At 38.2% G+C, this 17,386-nt stretch overlaps 1 protein-coding gene across 3 annotated transcripts in view; it reads right to left on the bottom strand.

The window, feature by feature from the left end:
• The window catches only part of bma (SCY1-like protein bma), a 406,156-nt gene that overhangs the window by 216,204 nt on the left and 172,566 nt on the right, over positions 1 to 17,386 (bottom strand). For all 3 annotated transcript variants that reach the window (XM_073979932.1, XM_073979933.1, XM_073979934.1), the window contains 3 exons: positions 15,818 to 16,545; positions 15,371 to 15,496; positions 9,652 to 9,750 (listed from right to left, as the gene is read on the bottom strand). In XM_073979932.1, coding sequence (XP_073836033.1) covers positions 9,652 to 9,750; positions 15,371 to 15,496; positions 15,818 to 15,994 — 402 coding nt within the window. In that variant the 5' untranslated portion in view covers positions 15,995 to 16,545. The remainder of the gene's footprint in view (positions 1 to 9,651; positions 9,751 to 15,370; positions 15,497 to 15,817; positions 16,546 to 17,386) is intronic.

Here is a 17,386-nt window from a genome sequence, read left to right as displayed (position 1 = left end):
ATTGTGCGAACAACTTAAGCCCATGGTCAATGAAATAATTGGACCATACCAATGCGGCTTTAGACCTGGCAAGTCCACAATTGACCAACCTGGAGCAGACCTAAGAGATGCAGATCGACACCTACCACCTTTTTGTCGATTATAAAGCAACCTTCGACAACCCGCTACGTTCAAAGGTATTCAAAGCCATGTCTGAATTTGGTGTCCTCGCAAAGCTCATTCGGCTTAGGAAAATGACTCTAACTGACATAAGATCTTCAGTTAAAATAGGAAGGAACCTCTCCGAAGAGTTTTGTACCAAAAGAGGTTTCAGGCAAGGAGACAGTCTTTCGTGTGATCTTTTCAACATCCTGCTAGGAAAGGTTATACGAGAGGCAAACGTCAAAAGAAGTGGCACAATCTACACCAATAGCCACATGTTACTTGCTTATGCTGATCATATAGACATCATGGGACGATCAATAAATGAAGTAACCGATACCTTTACGAAGTTCGAAGGAGAATCTGCTAAAGCGGGTCTGGCGGTAAACGGCGAGAAGACTTCGTATACCTCGGCACCGCCGTAAACACAAAAACGGCATCGGCTGTGAAATAAAAAGAAGAATTTTATTGGCCAACAGATGCTACTTTGGCTTAAGTAAGCTCTTTAAAAACAAAGCCCCAACTCGTCAAACAAAAATAACGCTTTGCAAAATACTGATACTACCCGTGCTAATGTATGGTTCCGAAGCATGGGTACTAGCGCAAGCAGAGAAAAATTCTTCGAAAGATCTACGGACCGATGTGCGTTGACGGTGAATATCGACGTCGAATGAACCACGAGATGTATCTGCTATACAACGACATCATTATAGTTAAACGTATCGGGATGCAGCGATTGCGTTGGCTAGGCCATATAACAAGAATGAGGGATGATGAACCCGCTAAAAAGGCGTATAAATTCTAGCCACATGGCGGTGCACGCAGAATTGGCAGGCCAAAGAATAGATGGCGCAAACAAGTGGATGAAGAGATGATAAGGCGCGGTATTCCAGAAAGCGAATCACTAAACATAGAGAATTGGAGATCTTTTCTTAGTTCGGTCTATGGAATAAATGTTCTGTAATGGGCCAGCTAAGTAAGTAAGTAAGAAGTAAAGTGGGAAGGGTTCTAATCCCAGACCTGGATCCCTTTCTCATATCAGGTTCCAGTGAGGTAACATTAAGCTGATTCTGAGAAATTACCGCAAGAAATGCTGCTATGAAAATAGCAAAGTAACAGAAAACATACCATCTTATGATCGCTTTCACTCGTTTACTCCATTTACACTCAAAGCCTTAGTCCATTTCTGCTTGTACCCGTTTCTGTTGTTGTTGTAACAGTGTTTATTATTGTGTGTTTGCGTGTTTGTTCTTCTGCTCAATCAGGCTCTGGATCTATCTCCAGTTCTACTTTGTTGGATCTCCCTCTCTAGAGCATGAATATCATTTCTGATATGCATGGGTGTGTCGGGCCTAGCCAGCAGATGGTGATTGGGATGGCTCTGACGGTAACGTCTGAGCAAGTACTGAAAGGAAGCATCCCATTGTGTTGCTGTACTGGAAGAATCTATGCCTTCTCATGTAGATGGTTTTACTGAAGACTTGAGGAGACACCCTGTTGGTATTCTCAGGGCGGCATACTGACAAGTTTGAATCTCTTTCCAATGCGTATTAACTAAATTCCGGGACCAAACTGGCGCCGCATAGCTTACCCCAGACCAACCTATCGCGTTATATGTGGTCAACAAAGTTTCTTTATCTGCACCCCAAGTGCTGCCGGCTAGGGACTTGAGGACCTTGTTTATGCATTTCAGTTTGTCGCAGATAGCTGCTGCAAGCGCATACGACGTAAACGTACTGTCGAATGTGACCCCTAGAATTTTGGGGAGTGGCCGTAGAATTAGTGGCGGATATCTGCATATTCCTCGAGTGGAAAAAGTTGTTAAGATCGTCTAAATAGGAGTTCACAGATGGCATCAGGTTAGGTACCTGACGGTGGAGGGGGCGGAATTCAGGAAAGGTAGAGGTTAAACATTTCCGAAGATATCACCTCACCTTGGGGAACTCCCTGTTTCACCCTACGGGGTTTGGACTTCTTGTTCCCGAATTCCACGTACAGCTGGCGCCCACACACATATAATTGATTATCTAACGTTTCAGACTTGACTGTAGGGTTGTCTGCTCAATGTCCTCAAACAGCGTGGAGTGCCTGACTTTATCACAGGCTTTTGATATGTCAAGCGCCACCATCACCGTTCAATCACACGGCCATTCCTGGTTGAGTCGTCGACAAATATATATGAAGATGGCTTGCAGCGCACAGTGTCACGACCGTGGCCAAAATGGTAAAAACTAAATACTTCGTTGAAAAAATTTATTGATGGGGAGTGATAGAAAACATATTAATTAAGAGGAATCTGAATTTTGGTACTGATACGTGAAGTAGTTTTTGCTATATGTGTATTTAAATCCGACAATAGTTAATACGTATTTTTGAGTTTTTTTTTTCTAAAATTAATAAATTATATTATGCGTTAATATATAAACTTTAAACGTAACGGTCGCTGCAAAAATGGTTCCTAAGTTCCCTTGGGATGTAATAAACTTGGCTACACTTTTGTTTGCATGTAAATATTAATCATATGCTGTTTACATTTACCCAAACATGTATTACTAAGTTTATTAATTTTCTGAAGCAAATTTTAAATTGAGTGTAGTGGGAAAAAAATTGTATAAAAGTGTATATCGATATTTTTTGCTGTATGAGTAGTAAAAAGTGAGTACTTCAAATATATAAAGGTCTCAGCTGCAGAGGTTTGCAGACGAATGTTTCATTTCTCTTTTTCAGCGACCATCTCACTGAGAGGATACCCCTTTTTTAACAAATCGCTTTGCGGTGTTGCCTAAAGCGCGAAAAGGAATGAACCGATCATCATATATTTTTGTGGGCTTATTAAGTACCTAATAATCTTGCTTTAAAACTAGAGCATTTTAAAAATATCAATTTTTAAAAAAATTGTGAACAGCGAAAATCAAAATTCGATTTTTTCAAAAAATTTACCGTTTTTTGAACACTAATCGGTCAAAAAAAGATTTTAAAGGAAATTTCTCATATATAAAGACAAGAGTTTGATATATTCAATATGCTCACAAACAATATGAAGACTAAACACCAAATTTCAGTCATATCGGGTGGATATTGAGGCCACAACACTCAAAATACCGAAAATGAGGAGGCACGGTTCTATGGGGGCTATAGGAATACGAGGACCTATACCGACATTTTTCTGGTGGAAGGTTATAAGTCCCCCAACGGAGACTTAATACCAATTTTCAGCCATTTCGGTGTGATAATCAGGCAAAAACCTCTAAAATACCAAAAATCGGGAGGTACCGTCCTATGGGGGCTATATGAAGGTGTGGACCTACGCAGACAAATTTCAAGGTGAAGCTATAATGCCCCCTACGAAGACTAAATACCAAATTTCAGCAATTTCGGTGTAATAATGAGGCTAAAATCTTCAAAATACCGATAATCGGGAGGTACCGTTGTATGGGGGCTATATCAAAACGTGGACCTAATCCAACAATTCTCTGTTGGAATGTTTGATACCTCTGCCGAAGACTAACCACAAAATTTGAATACTTTCGGTTTGTCATTGTGTCTAAAACATTCAAAATACCGAAAATCGGGAGGTACGGTTCTATGGGGGCTATATCAAAACGTGGACCGACCAACCCAATTTTTTGTCTTGAAGATTGTAAGTCAATAATAGGTACGTGTACCAAAATTGATGCACCTACAACAACTCCTTCTATTTTTGGCCACAGTTAATATGAACTCGCGACATTGTGCAGCGTTGTTGTCGTGCTGTGCTGCTTACGGAATCCATGCTGATGATCGGCAACTACATAAATATTTCTGACACTGGGGAGAACTAAGGCCTCAAGAGTCTTTGCTACAGGCGACAAAAGCAAAATTGGCCTGTACGATTCACTTTTACTGGAACAATGAGGATTGCTACCGACAGGTTGAGAACTTTAGTGAGATACTCCACTCCCGGCTCATCCAGCTGTTTCAGCATTACAATGGAAATTCCATCAGGGCCCAACGCCTAGGATGATTTAGCTTTCCTGAAGGCATTCGCAACCTCACCCATTGTAAACTGTGGTGGTTCATGTTCGGGAAGAGATCTGATGCGACGTAGTACTCTTCTCTTCGCCCTGTCACTCCCTCATCAGCTCATCACGCTCATTTGCTAATCCCGTCCAAACAAGAGATTCCAGATTTTATTTTGGTTAAAACACTCAGATTGTTCGCGTATTTCTGTAATTTATGACACTCGTTTTCACAAATATTACAATCGCGTATAAGGGATTCCAATTATGCAAACTTTTTTAAAGAAAATCGTGGTTTAGTACGCGGATTTGTCAAAATATATTTTGTAGATTTTTTTTATGTTCAAGGTATCTATGTCCACCGATTTAGTGGATGGATTCGGACGCGGAAGAGCTAATTAGATCCATCGGATAAGAAAACTAATTTCACGCGGGGATTAAAGGATATTGAATGGCACTTGTAAATTTTACAAATAATAGAAAATTTAAAAAAAATTACAAAAAGTAAGTTCTTTTTAAGAAAATTTACGCATCAAATTTTGGCCTTTGGACTCCAAATACTAGGATGCTGTACGGAGCATACTCGTGAGGTGCACATTAAACGACGCAAATTTACGAGTTCTGTAATTTTATTACCGGTTTTAAATATTAACTTGTTGCCCGTCTCGATTATTAAAAAATGCAAAAAAAACCGAAATTCAGGCTTCAGAATGTCAGCATCAATTTTAGGTAGATGCTGTGAATATATGGAAAAATCATAAACTAGTATCCTGTTGTCCATGGAGTATTGTTTGATTCTTTTATTGGGCATAGGCCTATTAATCGAGAGGATAATCGAGAAATAGGAAAGGGAAACGAGTTAGACCCATAGTTCCTTCTAGGCATATACATACATAGAATTACTTTCTGAGTCGATTTATGCATGTCCGTCTGCCGTTCGCAGCGGACAGGTCGTATTTGTTGTCCGATTCAGCTGGTAAATTGGGAATATAATTTTTTTAGAACGCTATTGCTTTTGGCGATAATCGGTTAAGATTTGGATATAGCTCCCATTTATATTTTCGGTCGATTTTATATATCCAAACACTTTATACGTGTCCAATTTTTATGAAATTTGGAATGTGTGACGGAATTTGGTCCAGTAATAAGTGTATCATATTATACCATATACAGTTTGTCAAGTAATTGTTTTCGAACCAAGAAAACTAACATTTTTCTGTATTAATTTATGAAAAAATTACTGATAATTTTGATAAAAATGTCGGGTTTTTTGCAAAAATTAGTTGGACGACTTATTTAAGACATGATAGGATGTATAAATAAAAAATTAACCCATATAGTCCAACAAAAAATAACGAAAACCAATAACTACATGTAATGCAAGTTGTCAAATAAATGTTTTCGAAATGTAATGGAGGTTCCAATATACCCCATATTTTCGGTAAATACTTGAAAATCAGGACAATTTATGAATTTTATTTTTAACAGGGAGTAACTACTAAAAAGTGTCAACAATATTAGGCATCGAATATCCGTACTAGGAGGGTTATCATATGGACCAAGGGAGTACCAGGTCATATTACATGTAAACAGGGTCCTGTAGGTTTTAAACCGGGAATATCTGAAAACTAAGACGTTTTATGAGTTTCTTTAGTTCACTAGGATGGATTGCCATCAACTAAAACAAATATTACCTTCAGAATAATTAAATCAGGAGGGTTGCCAGATGTACGAAAAAGGTACCAGGTTATATAAACAGTAAATGAGACCACCTGAATCCATAACCAGGGCTTAAGATTTGTTTATTTAACTCAAATTGAATTAATGGATGAGACAATTCTCTAAAACAAACCAAAATATGACGTAAAAATACAAATATCGCTTAGAAATACATATGCAAGATATTGTCTGTCTATACTGATTTTATAATGGACATCCGATGTCAACTGTTTAGAGCCAGTTCAGAGGAATTCTCTAAGTTTTTTGGATTCCATGTTAACATTGAAGCATTATTTTGCCGTCAGCATTATTTCTCCCTTAAAAAATATGCTACAGTAGTACTGCAGAGTACACGAAATTAGTCCAATAGGTCGTAGTAGGCAATTCTGAAAATTGTCGAAATCTGTACCCCATACATTTCTAAGCAATATTAGTCTCTTACTGTGATATTTCCGATAGTTTCGTGAAATGTTATTATCTCTTAATTAATATTAAGTGAAACAACAAACTTCGGTGCCCGGTTTTGAGACACAGGTGGTCTCGTTTACTGTTTATATAACCTGGTACCTTTTTCGTACATCTGGCAACCCTCCTGATTTAATTATTCTGAAGGTAATATTTATTTTAGTTGATGACAATCCATACTAGTGAACTAAAGAAACTCATAAAACGTCTTAGTTTCCAGATATTCCCGGTTTAAAACCTACAAGACCCTGTTTACATGCAATATGACTTGGTACTCCCTTGGTCCATATGGTAACCCTCCTATTACGGATATTCGATGCCTAATATTGTTGATACTTGTTAGTAGTTACTCCCTGTAAAAATAAAATTCATAAATTGTCCTGATTTTCAAGTATTTACCGAAAATATGGGGTATATTGGAACCTCCATTACATTTCGAAAACATTTATTTGACAACTTGCATTACATGTAGTTATTGGTTTTCGTTATTTTTTGTTGGACTATGTGGGTTAATTTTTTATTTATACATCCTATCTTGTCTTTAATAAGTCGTCCAACTAATTTTTGCAAAAAACCCGACATTTTTATCACAATTATCAGTAATTTTTTCATAAATTAATACAGAAAAATGTTAGTTTTCTTGTTTCGAAAACATTTACTTGACAAACTGTATATTGTACATATTTTTGCTGATGGCCTAAGTTGCTAATTCTATTCTTTCAATTTATCTTATATTAAATATAAAATAAAGTTATAAATAAATACATTTTACATATTCACAGTGGTGTAGAGTATCATATAGTCGGCCCCCACAGCAACTTAGTGAGGAGTAACATAACCAGTTATTATACCCTATACCACAATGTGGAAAATGGTATTATAAGTTTGTTTTGGTAAAAATTCATGTAACACCGCGAAATATTCGTCGGAGACCCCCAATGTGGTATACCAATCTTCATATCTCGACGAGATAAAGCGATTTTGAGATGTGTGTCCGTCCGTCAGTCCGTCTGTCCATTATAAATTGTAAACACGCTCCAGGCCGCAATTATGGACCCATCGTCACGAAATTTTGTATGGAGGTCGGGTTCAGATCAGAATAGATCCCTATTCTTATTGGTGATGATCGTGAAATATTTAGCGGGTGAAATGGACCAAAAACATAATATTTATCCAATTTTCTAGCGGCTCTGTAGGTCTCAATAATAGTCCGATCAACGCATAATTTTAAATATGAAAAGAGTATATCACAAAGGAGAAGCTTGCAATTTCAGATGGCGATCGGATAATATTTAGAGGGTTAAATGGACCAAAACTTTTGTGTGAAAATTGTGAAAATTTTTAATATACAGCTTATATCTTAATTCCTGGAAGTGACATTCCGGACAAGTGAGATATACTTGAAAGTGGAACGCTTGACCTTTCAATTGATGCCAATTATGTTGGTGTGCATGATCAGATAACAGAGTTACAGCCTAATATATTCCGTTATTTGCTTGTAGTGCAATAATAAACTCGCTAGAAGTCGCAATTATACATCAATAGTCAAGAAATTTTGCACCGGGTAAGAGTATAGGTCGAAAAAGATGCCTACAATTTTGAATGATGATCTGATATTCTTTAGCGGGTGAAATGGACCATTACTTTTGTATGAAAAATATAAAATTTTATTTATGGTCGATATTTTAATTCCTTGAGGACATATATATTTTGCAAAGTAGCCTACATATGGGAAAAACCACTGACCTTTCCTCTGATGTAAATTGCAATAAAGTGTTTGCTAGATAACGGGCCTACTGCCTAATATATAATGGGTTCCGTGTAGAGAACCACATTTTTATCCCATGCTACATATTGTCTCTCCAAAAGTTTGTGTAACACCACGAAATATTTGTCCTAGACCTCTTATTTGGTATGCCAAAATTCATATCTCGACGAGATAAAGCGATTTAGCGATGTGTGTCCGTCCATTAAAAATTGTAAACAAGCTTAAGGCCGCAATTATGGACCGATTGTAACGAATTTTTTAAGGAGGTTGGGTTCGGGCCAGAATAGAAATGAGTAGTTTTTGGTGATGATCGTGAAATGTTCAGGGGATGAAATGGACCAAAAACAAAATTTTAACCAATTTTGTAGCGGCTTTGTAGGTCAAAATAATAACCCGCAAAATTTTAAACAAAGTTTGAGTTTGTGATGAAGAAGAAGCGTACAAACCAACGTTAAAATCAGATAATACTTAGCGGGTTAAATGGACTGAAACTTTTGTGTGAAATTGGTAAAAATTTCAATAACGTAAGGGTTAAACAACGGAAGTAGTAGTACTACATAAGTGGGTTTCATTACATTTTAGTTTGTGTGAACTAAATTTTCCTTCCTGCTACAAAAATGTCTTTGTCATGCTAGATAACATTTTGGTTTTGGTAATAAGTATTACACATTACATCTCTGATATTTGATAATTAAATTTTCACAATCATTGAAATGAAGTTCCGTGGAGAGCGATTGTCCAGGGATAGTGGTATAGGGTATCCCATGGTCGGCTCCGTCCGACTATAGACTTTTCTTACTTGTTTTATTATATTTTATTCCGTTGTCTGCCTGATTTGATCTTGCGAACTTCTGATTTGTAGACGAACATATCAGGCCACACGTACGAACATTAAGGGTTGTTTAAACGCTTACATGTGCTTGCATGTGCACCACCAGCTGTTCTTTGTTTTGTTTAACAAAAAGCACTCTGACGGCGGTAAGCGTTGAACACACAACGCTCTGATTTGTAGTCGGACACATAAGCCTTGTGAGTGTCTCATAACTTAGTGAGGAGTAACATAACTAGTGTTTTTTTGTTTACATTACTTGTAATAGGTTACATAATACCTAACGGATCCGAATTTTTGTTGGGAACGGAATTAAAATCACCATAACTTTTGGATGCAGCATCCAATTTTGTGAACGCGAACAGATTTGAAGCCAGTTTTTTACTTAACCTATGTACAAAAATTCTCGGATGTGCTCGCAAAAATTTTTTTATTTGTTCTTTAATGGAATTTTTGTGTCCTTTTGAAACCATATTACCCTTATCAAAATATTTTCACATTCATTTACATACAAAACACGGTAATATACAATATGACATCATAAATATCATATGATTGGGGTAAACATCCAATATGCAAATCTTGTTCAAAAACAAAAAAAAAAGAAACATTTTTAAGATTTTGATTTGGATGACATACATTTCTGCAATCATGTAAATTGTTGTTGCTTGCCAAGAACAAAACCATTCTTACATTTGATAAAAGAAATAGTTGTGTTTTTGAATACTTACATGATAAGCCAAAATATTTGCCAAACTTGCCATAACAGGTTCTGTGGCAAATGCTAAAGTGTCAGATGATTCCTCAACTGTGTGAATGACTTGCAACATCTAAAATTATGAGGAAAAAAACAAAAATAAAAGAGAAAATAGGTCAATTATTTGTTGGGATATTCTGAACATTTAGTTTATAGAAACATAAATATATACATATGTATCTATATATTTTAAAATATTTATCATGAATTTTTTTATAAATATATAGACAACTGGTCTGTTCACTATTTTTTTTTTCGATATTGTTTAGGTGATAGCTTAGAAAAGCCGCAGAGACTAGTAGTTGTTTGTGGAGATGAACAAGTGATACAAACCCGAGTGTAACCGATAAATAAGGAGAAGAAAATAAAACACAACGGTATTTAGTTTGTATAATAATATTGGTGTAGGTGATTTATCTAGGCGAAAAGTACTGATGACTTTATCTGGTGTGGGTGAGACGCGTTACAATTCGCGTTTATAAACAAATGTGTTTAGGTGAGAGGTCGACTTATAAAAATGTACATACGTCTGTACAGGTTAAGAAGAAACTGATAAGTGTTTTGTATATAAAAACTGAAAGTGAATCAAGGATGAGGGGTGACGTAGGGGATGGAAGATACCAAGCAACGGTCCTGACCGGTTTTAACATGGCAAAGCCCAGGATTTATCTTAGTCCCCCTTTCATCCCAAGTGGACACTGACCTCCCCGTGGTGTCACCTGGGGAACTGCCTTTAACACCCGTTAAAGGTAGTGAGCTAACATGTGCTGCCCGTTCACCCATAAGAACGTTAAAAACTAGAAAAAACAGCCTACTATGAAAAAACGAAAGAAAAGAAAAACAAACTCCTCTAAAGTTGACGAACCCCGCAAACGTTTTAATGACCATGATCTGCGAGTCTGCACCTGGAATGTTCGCACTCTTTATAGAGAAGGTGCAGTCTTCGCATTGGGCGACGTTTTTGAAAAGTACAAGACCGATATTACTGCCATACAGGAAATACGATGGATTGGGAAAGGCGTCACAACAACACCTAAAGGTGACGCACTGTATTATAGCTGCCATGACGTAAAGCATGAGTTTGGTTGTGGATTCGTAGTTAGTCGGAGACTAAAACATCTGATATCCAGCATCACACCAGTAAATGACAGACTTGCTGCAATTCGAATAAAAGCTAAATTCTTCAACATCAGCTTTATTTGCGCCCATGATCCCACTGAAGAAAAGGACGAACAGACCAAAGATAATATATCTTTACGAGCGCTTAGAAGAAACATATGACCTTTGCCCTGCCCATGACATTAAAATCATTCTAGGCGATTTTAATGCCAAAATTGGAAAGGAGAATATCTTTGGTCCAACAGTCGGGAAATTCAGTCTCCACAGTGAAACATCTGACAATGGTATGAGGCTGATAGACTTTGCAGCTGCAAAAAACGTGGTAGTTAGCAGTACCAGATTTAATCATCTCGATATTCATAAGGGCACCTGGCTGTGTCCAGATCAGAAAACAAGAAATCAAATTGATCATGTTGTAATAGATGGAAGACATTCATCGAGCGTGTTGGATGTACGATCGTTCCGAGGCGCAAACATTGATTCGGACCACTACCTTGTTGCAGCAAAGGTACGCAACTGCTTAAACGTAGCAAACAAAGTACGAACAGACACAATACGAAAGTTAGACATCGGTAAGCTGCAATCACAACAGACAGCCACAGCATATTCCACTCAACTAGCCCAATTGCTTAATCAAAGCAATTCTCATCCCGATAACATATCAGCGCAATGGCAAAGCATTGCCGACTCCATGCAAACAGCCGCAAAATCCATACTTGGATACCAGAGGCCTCCACCAAGGAATCCATGGTATGATGAGGAGCGTCGTGCTGCCACCGAAGAGAAAAATGCGGCATATAGGGCTACTTTACAATCCGTAGCAACGCGTAGCGCACGAGAGAGATACAGGGAGAAAAGGAGAGAGGAGAAACGTATTTTCCAGGGAAAAAGAGAGAGATGGAAAAGCGGGAGTGTGAAAAAATCGAGATGTACAGGAGCCAGAATGAAGTCCGAAAATTCTACCAAAGAGTCAAGCATCAAACTGATGGCTTTGGTACAGGCACATGCTCCTGTAGAGACCAGCAAGGTAATTTGGTAACTGATACAGATAGTGTACTCAGGATATGGAAAGAACATTTTTCAAACCTGTTGGTATCCAATAGCAGCGAAGGCGACGAAGATACCACAGTCCCAATCCAAGAAGATGGTATTGAATGTATTCCGCCCAGCCGAGATGAGGTAAAGACAGCAATAAATCGGCTGAAGAATAATAAGGCAGCAGGGGCCGATGGCTTACCAGCCGAGCTGTTCAAAACCGGAGGCGACACGCTGATAAGGTGTATTCATCAGCTAGTTAGCACCATCTGGCAGGAAGAACGAGTACCCGACGATTGGAACCTGAGTATCCTGTTGCCAAGCAACATCAAACATTTTTCAACGGTGGCAAAATACCCCTCAGTAATTTGGCGACATTTCCTGAGTATTTCAGCCTTGAAAAACTTCTCCACAAATGGTGTCTTAAGACACGCCGTTCGGACTCGGCGATAAACAGTAGGTCCCATATCATTGAGCTAAATATGAATCGGGGTGCACTCATTGATATTAGAGAAGTCTCCCTTGTCCCGTATGGGATGTTTTGAAACAATGTTTTTTTTTATCCTGTGCCGCCTTCCACAAGAAGGGAGATAAGACTGTATGCTCTAACTATAGGGGTATAAGTCCACTCCCTATTGCATACAAGATCGTGTCAGGGATATTGTGTGAACGACTAAAGCCTATGGTCAACGAAATAATTGGACCATACCAATGCGGCTTTAGACCTGGCAAGTCCAGCATTGAACAGATATTTACCCTGCGGCAAATCCTGGAGAAGACCCAACAGTCCGCTGCGTTCAAAGGTATTCCAAGCCATGTCTGAATTTGGTATCCCCGCAAAGCTCATCCGGTAAAATGAATTTAACTGACACGAGGTCCTCAGTTAAAATAGGAAAGAACCTCTCCGAAGAGTTTGGTGCCAAAAGAGGTTTCAGACAAGGATACAGCCTTTCGTGTGACCTCTTCAACATCCTGCTAGAAAAGGTTATACGAGAGGCAAACGTCAAAAGAAGTGGCACAATCTACACCAATAGTCACATGTTACTTGCTTATGCTGATGATATAGACATCATGGGCCGATCAGTAAAAGAAGTAACTGATACCTTTATGAAGGTCGAAGGAGAATCTGCTAAAGTGGGTCTGGCGGTAAACGGTGAGAAGACCAAGTTGATGGTGTCGACGCGCAATGCATCCATTGAGCTCGGACCGACTGTGGATGTTGGTTCCTATAATATTGAGGTAGTAAAAGACTTCGTCTACCTCGGCACCTCCGTAAACACAACAAACGACATCAGTTGTGAAATAGAAGAATTGTATTGGCCAACAGATGCTACTTTGGTTTAAGTAAGCAGTTTAAAAACAAAGCCACATCTCTTCAAACAAAAATAACGCTTTACAAAACACTGATTCTACCCGTGCTGATGTATGGCTCCGAAGCCTGGGTACCTGTTTGGTGTGTTTGAGAGAAAAATTCTTCGAAAGATCTACGAGCCGGTTTCCGTTGACGGTGAATATCGACGTCGCATGAACCACGAGCTGTATCTGCTATACAACGATATCAATATTGTTAAACGTATCGAGATGCAGCGATTGCCTTGGCTAGGCCATATCATAAGAATGTGCAATGATGAACCCGCTAAAAAGGCGTAGGAATACATGCCACATGGCGGTGCACGCAGAATTGGCAGGCCAAGGAATAGATGGCGCAAACAAGTGGATGATGATATGAAAAGGCGCGGTATTGCAGAGTGCGAAGCAACAAATAGAGAGGAATGGAGATCTCTTCTTAGTTCGGCCTATAGAACAAATGTTCTGTAATGGGCCAGCTAAGTAAGTAAGTAAGAATCAAGGCTGAGGCAATCACTGCTTATTGCAAAGTTCTCACTACAATCCGAACTGAGTGAATACAGTTCCAGCTAGAAATTGAAGAGAAATTCCATTACCTAGAGAATACTCTCTACGATCCGCTCTGAGCGAAGATAGTATCTGAGAAGATTTGTAGGGAAATGATTGGAAATACCACCCTATGGTCCGCCGTAAGCGAACATAGTGTCTCAGAGGGTTTGTAGAGAGCACCTGCGATACGAACTTGGCGAACAAAGGTTCCCTGGAGATTTGTAGTGAAAATGCTAACAGAGAGTTTCTAACTTAAAAAGATATCATAAGGAAAAAATTGTTATCGTAGTAAAAAGGAAGATGGACAAATTTGTAGGGATTTTTAAACTGTTATCATGTTAACAATTCAACATTTTTCATAAACTTTTTTGCGCGCCACAAAACATGTTAAATGGCTTTAATACAGTGTCGTACCCTGTAGGGACTGTGGCCGATTTAAAGCTCACATAAAGCTATCTTTTTTTTTAACATATGTGGCATTTTATCGATTATTTTCCCTTATGCCAACTGACTAATTTTACAAGGCGATGAGCGCCTGAGTAGTCAGTATTGTCCAACGCCAGATACGTTTTCGACTGATAATAAACTAACTTTTTTTGCCTATTTAAAATATAATGTGAAAAAAAAACAATTTTTTTTCTGTGTGTTTTTTATTTTTGACTTTTCATATTCTCTCTCTCCCTCTCTTTGTCTCTCTCTCTTGTTTGTTAGAGAGAAGAAGAGGCAAATTTGTATATTTCCTTTGTGTTCCTTTTTAATTCCAGAATAATATGCGTAATATGTACGAATATGTTCAGTCCATCAACACTGTATTCTATAACTGGATGCTGCATTTATACGGAGATTATTAAGAAAAAGCAAGTGCGAATTATTTATACATTTGTGCCTTATTTTTTCGACAAACACAAATACTTTGTAGAAGGTACATGTTTCTGTTTTCAGAGTGGTTAATCTCTAGATAACTTTTCGACTAACTTTATATTGGTCGAAAAGTTATCTAGACATGGACAATTGCCGAACATTTTTTCTGTTCAAAGTGGTTCATCTCTAGATAACTTTTCAGCCAGTTTTTAGTCAGTTTAAAAATTATAGATCTGTTATCAATCATTTTATCAACTGGTTAATAAAAGTCCGACAGGGTACTTACTTAGATGTATCAATACAGAACATTTTTATACCCTCAGCATTTATGCTAACGAGGGTATATACACTTCCATACGGGCAAAATGTGCCTTGGACCAAATGTGTTTGGACGAAATGTGTTTCAGACAATTTGGAGTTGTTCAATATCACTTAGTATATTGACATGATTTAGTACATTGGCTGATTTTTAGTGCCATTGATGCCAATTTGTTTGATGTCCAAAGAAACGAACGGGGATATTCAACTTGTAACGCAGGCTTGTATCCATTGATTCACGGTGGCTACATATCCTGAATGTGAATATTTAGTCATACAAATTCTCTCCCCAAATTAATCATTTCCATTAAAAATAACACCGAAATATTTTTCTAAGTTATAAAATTTGTTTTTTTTTGTAATAATTTCAAAATTCCTTTCTTATTACCACAACGTTATATTAATCTACTAGTGAAAAAATTCTAAAATTCACATTCCATCTTAAACTGTAGATTTTCACTTACCTTTGGATGTCGAAATCTTTCCAAATTTTTCACAGAATTTTTAAGAATTTCCGTAATAGTTTCCTTGCGTCTCGGTTTGTGCAATTTTTCAGCAATTTTCTTTTCAAACACAAATATTGAGCATTCCTGTAACAAAATAGAATGAATGTTGTGGTAAACAACAGCAACAACAACAAAATTGAACAAGAAAATGAAAACATAATTGAAACAACAGAACAATTTGTATTCTGACATTCAATAAACAATCAGTCAGTCAGTTTGTTAGCCATCCAGTCGGTCAGAAGTTAGTTAGTCAATGGGTGGTGGAGAAGGGGCGACGCACCAAACGATTCGTACCACAACTCATCCATCCATTTGTATTCATTGTGTCCATTGTTGTCGAATGTCCCTAATGAAATTGCAGTTAGCCGACAGAAATACTTTTGTGCTGTCGCCAACACAACTTACCTTTCCGTCATTTTTCCGGTGTCCCTCATGGATTTTCCATGCCAACTCGGGCCCAGCACAGGCTACCTGTTTGCCAATGTCAAAATACTGTTTAATGGGATTACCATCGATGAGTGTCTGTTGGACAACTGGTGTGCTGACGTTTTTAAATTTTGAAAACATGGTTCCTGCTGGCATACCATCAATTATTTTCGAAAACACATTCGTAAAGCTGCCCTGACGTCTGGGCACAATAGCGGGGCCGCTACCGCTGCCTCCTGCTCCTCCAGCTGATGGTGTTGAGGCTGTTGTTGTTCCAGCTATGCCACAATCTCCGCTTCCGGTTGCACCACTACTACCTACTGCTCCGGTTGCCGTAGTAACACTGCCACCTGTGCCAACACTGCTACTGATGTTGGCTCCACTTGCCGAACTGGGAGCAGCACCACTAGAATAATTGACACCAAGATTGCTGCTATTAAATGTGCTGGGCGTTTGTATGTTGTTGCAGTAAATGTTACTGCCACCAATGCCACCCACAAAAATACCAGGATTCGCAGAACTTAGATCACTGAGACCTGCTTGCGATGATAGACGTTGTCTCAGAGGTGAGTTTGTACAACTTGTTGTGGAATAGGAACCTGTTGCTGCTGTTGAATTACCATCCGTATGTGCCTGCTGTGCTCTTTTTTGTGAACCATCACCATCACAATGTTTTGATGCTGCCGTCTCGTAGCCATTTACTGTACCTGAAAGTGAAGAGGACAGAGAAATAGTAGATTTATGTTTGCTCATAAATTCATGGAATTGCATTGTGTGGGAAACGGAACGGAAAGTTTTGTATTCAAGTTTTTGGAATGAAGAGATTTCAAATTAATTTGCCATGACGTATAAAATTGACATCGTAGTTAAATGGAAGTATGAAACGGATTCATGTTGGGCGGTTTTTAATGATGTGATTCGTTGGATTATTCAGAGCATTTACTTTGGTATTTCTAGGATGTAGGGATGGATGTTCGTAGATTGGGTAGGATAAAACGCTAATGTATTTCTTGTTAAAGGATTGTGTCCAACACACACACACACAAGAATAAAATTGTGAATAAGCATGTAATGTAAGGGATTAGCAATATGAAGCATTTTTAAGGCTTTAATATGGCAGATACCAATGCTCATCTTGGATAAAGATTTTCCCGTAGTCTCCTTTTCAAAATCCACAACTTTTTATATACCGAAATGAAATACTGCATACGTTCCTGCTCCTATACACCCTTTCTGAAAGACAGGGTGAATCTAAAGAACCCTTCTGAAAGAAAGGCTGCTTCCATAGAAAATTTCTGAAAGAAAGTGTTTTTCTATAGACAATTGCTGAAAGAAAGGGTGCCTCCGTAGACCCTTTGTGAAAGAAAGGGGGCTTCTATAGACCCTTTCTGAAAAAAATGGTGCTTCCATAGATCCTTTCTGAAAGAAAGGGTGCTTCTATAGACCCTTTCTGAAAGAAAGGGTCCTTCTTTACACCCTTTCTGAAGGAACCTTTCTGGTTTTTGAAGAAAGGGTGATTCGATAGACCGTTTCTGAAAGACAGGGTGC

The sequence above is a fragment of the Musca autumnalis genome, unplaced genomic scaffold (genome assembly GCF_047663935.1).
Source record: "Musca autumnalis isolate F117 unplaced genomic scaffold, ASM4766393v1 scaffold_4, whole genome shotgun sequence".
NCBI lineage: Eukaryota > Metazoa > Arthropoda > Insecta > Diptera > Muscidae > Musca > Musca autumnalis.
The sequence above is the reverse complement of the archived record's forward strand: the minus strand, read 5'-3'. Positions and strand labels throughout refer to the sequence as shown.